The following is a 12,305-nucleotide window of genomic DNA, read 5'->3' on the forward strand; positions in this document are numbered from 1 at the left end:
GGTATCTAATAAAGTCATAAACTATGTATATTTTCACAAGAACTTCATTAGTACCTATCACTCATGTATACAAACAATATAACCGATCGAAACTTATTAAAAATCCAATATATGTAAAATATTTTCAAAAGTTATCTACTTCGTACTTGATAAATAGCTTGAATTTTTTTTGTATAATCTCAAATATATATCCCAGTTTTTTCATTTCTTAACAATTCTTTTTGTTTTTTTTCAAAAAGGGTTGACCCCGAAGGGGACCCATTCCACATGAGTCACAGGCCCATTGATTCATGCGGAGGGTAAATCGAGGGATGTGCACGAGCGGCAGAGACCTAAAAGAGGGAGCACATGGCCCAATCCCCAGAGCATATCCCCACAATATTTCAGCAGAAAATATGCTCCACACGAGGATCGAACCCGCAACGCTGGGGAATTTCTTCCCACGTCACCTCAGGCCTTACCAACTCGCCTATGCCCTGTGGGCCTTTTTGTATTTTTCTAATGTATCTACGTGGGCTAAAATTCATAAAAATTATGCAAATAGTATCATTGTTAACTAAGTTTCGGAATAACATGTAATCATTTTTTGAATAAATTAAATAAAGATAAAATAAAAAAAAGTGATTATAAATTTTGTTTTTTTTAAATGATTTTCCCTAAGTTACATGGAAAATAATTTATATATATGTATGTAGAATGAAAATGAACTAAATTCGAACTGGCGTTGTGTTATATACTTATGCCAAATGTGCATTACTAAAATCAACCCTACTCAAATTTTATAAACTTAAATCTTGAATACCATATCTTTCGATTCATAACTAAAATCAGAAATTATCATAATGTAATTCTATTAGCTACTATTTAACTTAAATTTATATTTCGTAATCAAAACATTACGTATATATTTTTCAGCAGTACACACAAAAGACTAAACTTCGTGAGTTATGAGGGTGCAAACTGTGATTATTCCAAAAAAAAAAAAAATGGGTACCACGTGAAATGACCTAATTGCCCTTCAACACCCCGATGAGAAAAATCCAGTAATCTTATCTTCAGCCACGCCAAATGTCACAACGTAGCTCTATCTTTTAGCAACCAAAAACCAACTACAAATATCCCCCCAAATCCCCACTTCTCAAACTCAAAACAAAAGGCAAAAAACAAGAACCAACATCAAACAACACCACCACACCAAACATTAAGAAAAAAAAAAGAAACACAATGGCATCAACAATTGTCCTCTCAAATGCAAACAAATTCCTCCCATCTCTTCCATCCACATCTTCTAATTCACCAAACTCTCCTCCTCAAAAACGACAGATTGTGTGCAAGGCATCCTCCATTGATGCAAATTCGCCGGTACCATGGAGCAGGAGGGGGCTATCGATCACCGTCGTAGCTGCCACCACATTGCTCTTCGGCTACAAGGGCCGCTCCGAGGCCAATGCGGCGATTCTGGAGGCCGATGACGATCAAAAACTCATGGACAAGGTCAAAGAAGACAGGAAGAAGAGGCTCCAGCGACAGGGTGCCATCAGCTCATCGGACAACGAGACAGGTCCCGCCCCTTCTTTTTCTTGTCTCTGTTTTTTTTTTTTTTTTAGTTCAAGACCAAGTGGTACCAAAGACTGCACGTTTCTTGTTTGGGAATTTGTGTGACTGAAATGTGAGACTGGAATTACTTGCAGCCTTGCTCCAAGATCTTGTGTATAAGCTCAGCAAAGTAGGGCAAGCCATAGACAAGGAGGATCTTACTACAGCAAGCTCGGTTCTTGGTCCAGGAATAGACACGAGTTGGGTCCAGAAAGTCAATTTTGCGCTCAACCAGGTGCATTCATGATCGATGGTTTTTGTGGCTTTATTTATGTTACATCTTTCCTAGGCAGTTTCTGAAATCTCTTTTGGCCATTAATTGTTTTTCTCAGTTGAGCACCACTGGTGAAGAGATCGTAGAGATTGATAATATCAACATCAATTTGGCTTCCTTAATCGCCTCCGGTGAGCTTCTTATAAACCATACTTGGTCCATATACCAAAAAACAAAAAATAAGTAAACAAATCATCAAAATCCCGAGAGTTTGAAACTTGATAAATGTGAGGTTCAATTCCACATCTTGATATATGACTTAACTTTCGACTCGATAGTAGAACATCAAAGTTCTTGGTGTTTCTGCATATGATACATTGCAAGCATATATAATATATATCAATCAACGCAAGTTAGAGCTAACCAGTAACTTACTCTTCTGTTTTGCAGTTGACAAGAACGATATTCCGACCGCCAAAGAATCTTTCGTGGCCGTTGCGAATGCATTCAAGAAGTGGGCTACACTAGCCGGATTAGTTCAACAGCTGAAGGGGCTTTGAAGATCGAAACTCGAACGTGGCGAGACACAACCATCAGACTGTGTGTAAAGGATGGAATGTAAGAAAAATAAAGAAGATACATGATTAGGATACATATTGGCACCCATGTATTCTCTCCCGGGGGGTATGACATGAGTAGTTGTACGTACTTATTTTTTGATCTATAACTTTATTTATTGATGAAAACATGGTGTATTTATTAAGTTCAGTAGATAGAATACCAATCATCTAATCAACTCACAAAATATAAACATGCACAAATAAATCCTACCCTAATCATATACTCACTGTCAATGTGGCAATGTTCCCCGCGGGAAAGTCTATTTATGCTATCCCAAGCGCAATGTTTTTGGGGTTCCACTGATTTTAACTAATTATACTTTGTCACGCTACCCCAAGGGCAATTATAGACCTTCCCGTTTCGTGCCATGCATCAGCCACCTCCCTACCTAGCCTACAACGGACCGGACCTATTACAACCTTCACTTTACAGCTCGATTCTCGCGTTCTAATTTTCAGCGCTATTCCCTCATTGAATATGCAGTATTCATATATTAAATTTTCCCTTGAACTTTCAGAATCTTTTAAAACAAAGGGAATACAATTCATTTTTTCTCACAACTTCTGAATGTAATTTTTCTCGCGCATCTGTTTCTTTCTTATATTCTCAAGTCCAAATTCTTCTATATATCTCTTTGTTACAATTTATTATGTCAGAAATTTCTCCTTCGTGCACCTATATTTTGGTGGTTGTGTTATCGTCACAAAGTTGTACCCGTGCTTTTTTTCGCATGGACTCTGCAAAAATCACTACTGGTAGCGTTTTGCATTAATACTACAAAAACGCCACCAGCTACCTTAATTTAGAAAGTAATTTTTTTAAAAAAATTAAAAATGAAAAAAAAACCCATATTATCCAAAGGTATAACGAAAGTTATAGATGATTTTTTATTATTTTTTTCCTGGACTATTCATGTAAAACTTGGAACTTTTTTGACCCATAATAAAATACTTATTGGACTGGATTGTATACATAAAATACCAATTTATTTTTATATAGATGTTTCAAAATGGTTTAAGAACAAATTTGGGTTCGAGTAATTCGGAAGGTCTAAACTACATAGTCTTGGAAGTTCGGAAGGTCCGAAGTCTTCGAAAGCAGCGATGGAGTTCGAAAGCTACGGGACATATCGGAACATCCAAACTGAGATCGGAGCATCCGATCGAGGTGCCATGCACGTGTCAACAGAAATTGAACACGTAGTTGCATGCATGGGATCGGAGCGTCCGATCTTTGCCAATCGGAACGTGGCACTCATGCATGGATCGGAACGTCCGATCTAGGGATCGGACCGTCCGATCGAGCTCTATAAATAGGGCTGAGGGTAGCCTCATTTGGATGCAAATCAAACCTCTCCTTGGCCCATGTTAGCTCGTTTTTTTATGAGCTTTTGGGTACTCTTATTTTAAGAGTTGGAGTAGGTAGTAGTTTTTTTTATAAAGGACAGTGTCCGTAGTAGCAGCCAAGTGGCGGAGCCTTGGCGAGGTGTCCAGAGGTCGTAGCGGGGCTGTGCCCAAGCTCTGGGGCGTTCGACATCAGCGGGATGATGACTGACGCAGGTATAGCTTTAGCTCCTTATTGTAGATAGGGAGTATGCTATGGTTTAGTTAAAGCTTTTAGAGCATGATAGGTGATGTATGGTTTTATGTATTATAGTGTTGCATGATAGGCTTGGAACCTAGATGGGTGCTTCTAGGGACTGCCTTAATAAGGTACGTTTGTACTGACTGAGATATCCAAGCGAGTTTTCATGCTTATATGTTGCATGTATGTGATATTATGTTCTTGCTTTGATATATTATGATGCATGAGCATATATCATATAGAGCCAGTATCTTTCGAGATTAGCAAGAGTCATAAGGGGGGCTCACCTCTTATTAGGACGTTTGGACACTGAGAGTCCTGTCAACAGGAGGGTTGCACCGACTTTAGTGATCGATCCATGGATACGCGTCCGGTTAGGAATGAGTGGCGTATCCCGTGGTTTGATTCCCCGTTCGGTACCGCTCATTTCCTAGGTGCCTCCTGATTGTCAGTGTATTTCTCAGATATGGTTACCCAGTCATTTCATTTGCATGCATCATATTTGTATGGTCACCCGTACTAGCGTATTGAGCGTTTTATGCTCATGTCCAGCTATTTTTGTTGTCGGACACCCTATTTAATGAGGCAGTTGCAGGTTAGTTCTCCCGAGGATGTGGAGATTAGGTGGTAACCAAGGCAGGACTGGAGGGCTAACCACTAGGTTTGATATTTTTGGTATGAAATTATTTAAGTTTTTACGCATTTACTCTTATTTAGATTATTTATTGTTTAATTGCATGCTTAAATTCTGATTAATAGGTGATTCTGGGTCGGGTCACTACATTTTTGGTATCAGAGTATGCAATATGAGTCTTTGGGACAAAGTATTGATATTTGGGTTATCCTTGTAGGATACAAGTTGGATTTGATAACGATAGAAGTATCGGGAGTTGGATTAGCAAGGTACTTAGGCTTTTCCAAGATCTACATTACCAGGATTGGCAGGAGAGACTCATATCATGTGGGTTCCAACAAGACTAAGCTGGAAAGGAAGATCAAGATTTTTACTTTAGGTATTTCCGAGGATTGGCCAGAGCGGATTATTGATAGCTGTTCATGAAGCTTCGACCTAGAAAGGTGTCCCGGAAGAGTCAATATTGAACGCCGGGTACTTCTCGGGATATATTGGAATAATGGAAGACATAGTTGTATAGATTCTCTGTCAACCATAGATGCCCTGAAGATTTTCCACATGTAGTTGGAGAAATTATCAGAAGATATTACCGGAAAATAGACCAGCTAATAATGGTAACACCGGTGTGATAACTAGATCTTTTATGGTTATCGTGTGTTTTTCTGTTTTGCAATATTATTTTGCCTTCAAATGTCTTTTATCGGTTTTAGGATTTTGTCTTGGTTGCTTGACTGTCGTCGTAGGTCTTAATTACTATGAAACCAAAAAGTAGGGGGTTATTGTAAATATTTTGTTTTTGTTTCCTGATATTTGTGTGATTACAGCTAGAAATATACATGTGGTATATTAGGGATAATTAAATCAATAGGTTTGCTGTAGAATCTAATTTGGTTGAAGGTTCTTACTTTTTTTTTTTTTTAATTTTTGGTGAAAGGGTCTTGGTAATATTGTCTTTTACAATGTGTTTGGGTGCTATGGATATGGGGGGATTTGGAATTGAAAAATGATTTAGGTGTATGGGAAGACGGGATTTTACTATGGCATTGTTATTTCAAGTATTCTAAATAGCGGTAGAGGCGGCCGTCTAGGCAGTAGGCGGCCCTCCAACGCCCTGCCTTGGCATTAGGCGGCCTCTTCAGGCGGCCCCAAGCTGTCCAATGGGCAAGGCGGGCGAGGCGGCGGTGGCGGGCGATCGGGCGGGTAAGGCGGCCAAGGAGGTCAAAGAATTTTAAATTTCAGTCAAAGGTCAGAGTGAACTAAATTTAAAAACCTAGTCAAAGTTTACCAATTTTAAAACCTAGTTAAAGTTTAACAATTTTAAAACACTAGTTATTTGAAAACACTACACACTTTATTTTGTTTTCCACTTTTGCTTCAAGTCTTCTCACCATCAACCACTAGGCCTGCTGCCCGCCAGTCACGGGCAAGCCTTTAGGTTAGGTTTTGTATATTTAACATACTTTTGCACAATTTAAGCCAAATTCTAATGATATTGTTTGGGATTGTGGGGTGTTGTATAATGAAAATGATTACTACATATGATTACATATAAAAAAGATGCTAAAAAAATTCAACCGCCTAGATGCTACCTAGTCACGGACCGCCTAAATGCTACCTAGTCACGGACCGCCCCGCCACCGCAGCGCCAAGGCGGCTAAGGCGGTAGGCAGTGACGGACCGCCACGCCACCGCCTCCTGCCATTTACAACACTGGTTATTCATGGAATTTTATGGGATTTGTGATAACTAAATGAAATATCTAAAAAATTGAATGGATTTCACGAGATTCCATAGTATCTGCTGTTTAATATTTGATAATTTTAACTTTCATTAGGATGTCCTTGTATTTATTACCTTTGTGACTCCTTAATTACTAATAAAAATATGATTTATTAAAACTTCAGTAATTTGAGATTTTGGAATGGTAGGTTTAGAATAATAAAACTGACTTTGACACTTAACCATACTTCTATAGCCCCCACTCCTTAAGCTCTTTAATGTGCTGAAAATTGTGGTAGCTTGCCATCTTTTTTTTGCTTAGGGATTTATGTGCATGCTTTAACTAAATTTATTGATGTCGTAAAAAACTTAATTGTGAGGACCCGGATTCTAGTCATCTAATCATCAATAAAACAAGAAACGGTCATTCAATGAACAAAGAATGAACCAAGGAAAAAGTAGGCAAAATTTTTTTTTTGGGGAAAAATACACGGACCCCGGCCCCCCTCCGAATAAGGGTCCGGACCTACAAAAATGCTCAAAACCGAGGGCACACGGACCTTACACGAACCTATGGGGACCCTTACACGGGCAGAGGACACACAGACCCATGCACAGAGGCACATCCAGGGTCTGTGCCCTGCTGCAAAAACTAAAAAACTCAAGTTCCAATTCTGATATCAACTCCAAAAATCCTCAATTCAGCATGCATAATTCCATACAACTCGTATGAAAAGGTAATGAAGTTCTAAGTTGATCAAGTACTCAAATAAGTAAAACATGCATCAATTCTAAGTTCTACAAATCAAAAGACAATACAAACATAACATTTCGACGGAGTTTAAATACAATATCGATTTCTAAATCAAGTCCTCACTTCTATCATCTCAATCCCAGTCTAGTCATGCTGCCTCTGACTCGAACCTACCCCACCTGTTGCCAAGTACACATACAAAAAAAGACAACAGCCGGATAAATCCAGTGAGAATATAATTTCCAGTAAAAGAGACATAACATATAATCCACGAAATATATCAAATCATGATATACGTAACAACAAGACAAGAAATATCAAACAATACATCAAATCTGATATAACAACAGCTAGACATGCAATTTCGCATAGTAATTCAACGACGTGAAAATAACATCAACTCGAATTGAAATGCAGTAAAATGCAATGTATGTCATTGGGGTTCGAGATTATCAACTCAGAAAATCCAAGGGAAATTTTCATTGATCGGTTTGGGATCCCTAGGCCAAGATATATCACCACCACTCACCGACTCTCCCGATCGAGGTGAATGCGGCATATCTCGATCCTCTAGACTTTGGAGCATCTATAAGGAGCATTCTAGCACAGGGAAAAACTCAAAATCCAAGGCCACTCCAATATAGCCCCCAAAACGTCTAAATCGCATCATAAAGAGCATTTTAGCTTTTGGAAAATCTAAAAATCCAAAGCCACTCCAATATAGATACAAATAACTCGGCTCAATATAGATGCATATGAAAACATAATACATTCAAATAAATCGACTCGATGCATTTAATCAATCGAATAGAAATCATGCAAGTATGTGATTTAGGGACTCGAGAATCAACATCAACTCGAGTATTCTCCCTTTTCGTTTCGATGTCGACTTTTACCATTTCTTTGATTCGACGTAACTGCAATTCCAAACAAGCTACAAGAATAAGAATTTCCAAATCAAAATTCTATTCAATCTAAATTCAAAGAGTAGAATCAACTCGATACCAAACCTCGATCCACTCTTCAACGATTCGACTTCTGACAGTTCTGAATTCCACGATCTTCAATCCAATCTGTACGGAGATATAAATAATCCAATATCAACCAGTCCCGAAAACTCAACCAAAATCCTAACTTCTGAAATTTCCAATCGGCGGCATAACGGCTATAATATGATCAATCCAAAAACACAGACATCAATATAACTATCCAATAAAACTCTTAACATCAATAACTCCAATAGAACAACTCCAAAACTCAACAGAATATAATACCCCATTTTCGAATAACTTCAAAAATTCATAACAAATTCGAACGACTTTCTTTCTTCGATCCGACTGATAATAAACGATATATGCTAGCTCAACAACGACATATCCAAAAATAATCAAATTCTGACAACCCTCCAAAATCGAAACATAAAGGATCGAAGTAAAACTTACGGTAGAACGGATCCCTCTAAGTCGTGATCGCAAATATATCTTCAGATTTAATTTCTACCGGACGGATCGAGCACGGAATGAAATCCCAAAAGTTTTGAAGGCGTTAATGGCGTTGGAGGCTAGAGAGAAGATGGAAAGAAGAAGGAAATATAGATGGTGATGACTCATGCTCCCAATATCCTTTTATATTTAGTTAAAATCTCTAATTTGCACTTTGGCCCCTAAATTCTTCACAAATTGCAATTCAGTCCCTTATCTAAAAATAGTTCAACCCTCGAATTTCTTAATCTCTAATATCAATCTTAATCTCCCAAAATCTCGATTAGGCTAATTTTGGGGTGTTACATTAATGTTGTCAAATTAGTTATTCCAGGGAAGAGCATGCAGAATTTCTTCGTGTGATGAAAGGTGTGGCTTTTCGAAAACCAATTCTTTTTAGTTCTTTCTTTTCCAAGAGTTCTACACTTGTTATTTTTGCACAGTAATGATTTAGCCTATGACCCGGTTCTTTTGATTTGAGATTATTATTATTTGAATCCATGTAATTCTTTTTGGCCATCATGTCATTAGCACCTTGCATTGAAGAATTAATCTTAAAAACTCCACGCATACATCATTAGGTATCATATGTTTGGCAGAGGGTGTGTTGAGATGAGATGGTGGATGAATTTATCCTTTCTTATTCTATCTTATCTAATCTTCTCTTAATTCCCAAGAACCTCATCCTTACTAAGCGACGAATGAGGGTGTATTCACTGCATATCACTAATGACCCTTTTCAAATGATGGATTTTCGTAAAGTTGACAAATTTCTATATAATTCCAGTGGGTCTTTTTTCATAGAGTTTATTAATTTCGTATGTGTAAAATAACAAAATTGATCATAATAGAATGATTCCTAGAATCTCCTTTGTACATGTTTTCACTCCACTCCCAAACTAAGCTAGAAAAAGGCATTTAATTTGGTTTTTTTTCGGTACCGTTGTTTTTCATGTTTACCACTAAAAGTAATCTGTAGATGTTAAGGTGTCGACGAGGAAATATTTCTGGATTTCACACTATTTCATCTTTATTCTACTCTTGGCTATCTGGAAGGTGTTGTGGCAATTGCATGAACGATTATTATCAGCACATTTCTCCCCCTTGTTTATACACTGGAGTGTCCCAGGCCTCAAAATACTGAAGTGATCTCTTTAACATTTGCAGACAATGTTGCGTAATTTTGTACCCGAAAGTGCACGGTGTCAAGTTTTAATATAATAGTGAATAGAGTATCGTTCCCATGAGGAGTAAAATAAAATTATTTAATGCTTGTAATTATAATAGTCTTAATTTTATTTAGAAAATCAAAGTTTGAGAGGTTTTCAAAGAAATTAAATAAGAAATTATAATAGTCTTAATTGTATCTTAGAGACGATTTTCGCCAAAGTTGAGAAAGTTGAGCACTGTTAACGGGCAATTTCGTCTAGTGGATAGAGAGAATCTTTCGCCTCAACTATTTTTTTTTTGTTGCTGCTGTTGTTGCTGATTTGTTCAGAATTCAGAATACATATCCATTAACACTTTTGGCAGATAATATACGTCATCACACAAGTTCTCAACCATTTGCAGATGAAAGTGATCGTTGATGAACCCAATATCAGTCTGTTGTGATTAGATAGAATTTTGAGAAACAATTTCATTTACTTTTATGTTATCGATTCTAGTTGTTTATTGAATTAGAAAATATTCATCTATGAATTGAAATATTAAATATGAATATTTTTTATTGTTTATGTATGATAATTTATATTTTTTTGATAATTTTGTTGGGATTAGTATGACAAAAAACAATTAAAAATATAAATGAATCTAAATTGGCTTTAATTATTTAAAACAACAATTCGATCTTGATTTCCAATTTTGATATAAACTGATCTAAAAAATTGTTTCATGCACAGTTTAAAATTATTTTTAAATTCATCACTTTAAAAGTGTTCTGATAGCACTCACATATCCAGGAAATGTAGGAGCGATTGAAAATCGTCCTAACACCGTTAGCAATCACTCTTATATTTCTAGATTCAAAAACATTTTTAAAGCCCTTCTATATCTATAGAATATTGGCATACTTTGAAACCGTTCTTAATTTTTTGACATCAATAACGTTTCAAAATCGCTCTTATATCCATGAAGTTTTGGGCGGTTTACAACCGTTCTTAAACCTAACAACTTTCAGAGCGGTTTGAACCTCTCTTATGTTCATACCTACAGGCGCGATTTTAAATCGTTATCATTTGCACAATGTGTAAGATCGGCTTCAAACCATGTATGCAAATAACCGTTTCTATAAGGCTATTTTTTTGTAGTGTAGAGACATAGAAACATCTTGCTATTTTGGCAAAAGACTATGTACAATATAAAAAAAAAAATCCATTTTTAATGTTGTAATTCACCTATGGAAAGAATCTGCATTCAAACTCTCTCCCCTCCACATTTGCTATTTTAATTTCTAAGATATCTTTTTAAAAGAACTTTGAGACCCTCACGGACAAGTCTAGTTGAATTTTTAAGTACCGAACGTGTATCCATGGATCACTAGAGTCGGTGCAACCCTCCTGTTGACAGGACTCTCATTGTCCAAACGTCCTAATAAGAGGTGACCCCCCTATGACTCTTGATAATCTCGAAAGATAACTGGCTCAATATGATATATGCTCATGCAGCATAATATATCAAAGAAAAAACATAATAGCACATAAATGCAACATATAAGCATGCAAACCCGCCTGGATATCTCAGTTAGTACAAACGTACCTTACTAAGGCAGTCCCTAGAAGCACCCATCTAGGTTCCAAGCCTACCATGCAACACTACAATACATAAAACCATACATCACCTATCATGCTCTAAAAGATTTAACTAAACCATATCATACTCTCTATATACTATAAGGAGCTAAAGCTATATCTGCGCCCGTCGTCAGCCCACTGATGTCGAACGCCCCATAGCTTTGGCACAGCCCCGCTACGACCTCTGGACACCTTGATCGAGCAAATACTACCACTGAAAATCAACCTAAATATATATATATCAATTAAGCTCGAATATATCGCAAGTGCACGAGTCAAGTAATAATATAGTGTATAAAGTACGAGTATCGTCCCACAGAGATTGATGTCTGACAAAATTACTCAAGTATTATTCTTTAGTTAATTAAGATAAGATGATAATAAATTAATAAACTAAAATAAAAATGAAATAAAAGCAAAATAATAAAATTAAATTCAGAAAATAATTAAATGATTGTTAGGATCTCGGTTCACCTACCCTTTTTTCTTCTCTAATGATTGAAATTCGGTTCTCAAGTCATGCTTTTGACGGAATTTCCTAATCTATCAATATACCCTGTCGAGCTATATTAATCTAATTAACAAATTACAATAACCAAGTGTCCTTGTGTTATTTAACAATTGCAATTGCATTACGATTGTGGAATCCTCTAGCTTTCGACCTATTGGACTATGACTATCAACATGTATCCAACCTCATATGTCTATTCAAGTTGTAGATCCATGGACTATATTACCCTATCATGTTATAAAATCTCCTTTCAGTATCAATTATAACACATAAAATCAATTCGAAGTTGACCAATCTCCAAATAATCAATAAACACAGTAATATAATCAAGAATGCATAAAAAACAAATTCAATCTTCAAGAAGAAATCAAAACAAAGTTTTGGGGGTAGGATCCCCTA

At 36.7% G+C, this 12,305-nt stretch overlaps 1 protein-coding gene across 1 annotated transcript; it reads left to right on the forward strand.

Annotated features, from left to right (window-relative positions):
* Positions 1–1,139: 1,139 nt before the first annotated feature.
* Positions 1,140–2,551, forward strand: LOC140892612 (thylakoid lumenal 16.5 kDa protein, chloroplastic). Its single transcript, XM_073301556.1, has 4 exons — positions 1,140–1,561; positions 1,692–1,831; positions 1,929–2,001; positions 2,261–2,551. Exons 1-4 carry the CDS (start codon positions 1,225–1,227, stop codon positions 2,368–2,370), a joined length of 660 nt encoding a protein of 219 aa, XP_073157657.1. The 5' UTR covers positions 1,140–1,224; the 3' UTR covers positions 2,371–2,551.
* Positions 2,552–12,305: the final 9,754 nt, after the last annotated feature.

Source organism: Henckelia pumila, chromosome 3, assembly GCF_033568475.1.
Source record: "Henckelia pumila isolate YLH828 chromosome 3, ASM3356847v2, whole genome shotgun sequence".
NCBI lineage: Eukaryota > Viridiplantae > Streptophyta > Magnoliopsida > Lamiales > Gesneriaceae > Henckelia > Henckelia pumila.

Excerpts from the sequence above, each read along its gene's own strand:
- LOC140892612 (XM_073301556.1), top strand. The coding sequence starts at position 1,225 with ATGGCATCAACAATTGTCCTCTCAAATGCAAACAAATTCCTCCCATCT. Across the intron at positions 1,832-1,928 it reads TCAATTTTGCGCTCAACCAG|TTGAGCACCACTGGTGAAGA; the intron begins GTGCATTCATGA and ends TGTTTTTCTCAG. Across the intron at positions 2,002-2,260 it reads GGCTTCCTTAATCGCCTCCG|TTGACAAGAACGATATTCCG; the intron begins GTGAGCTTCTTA and ends TCTGTTTTGCAG.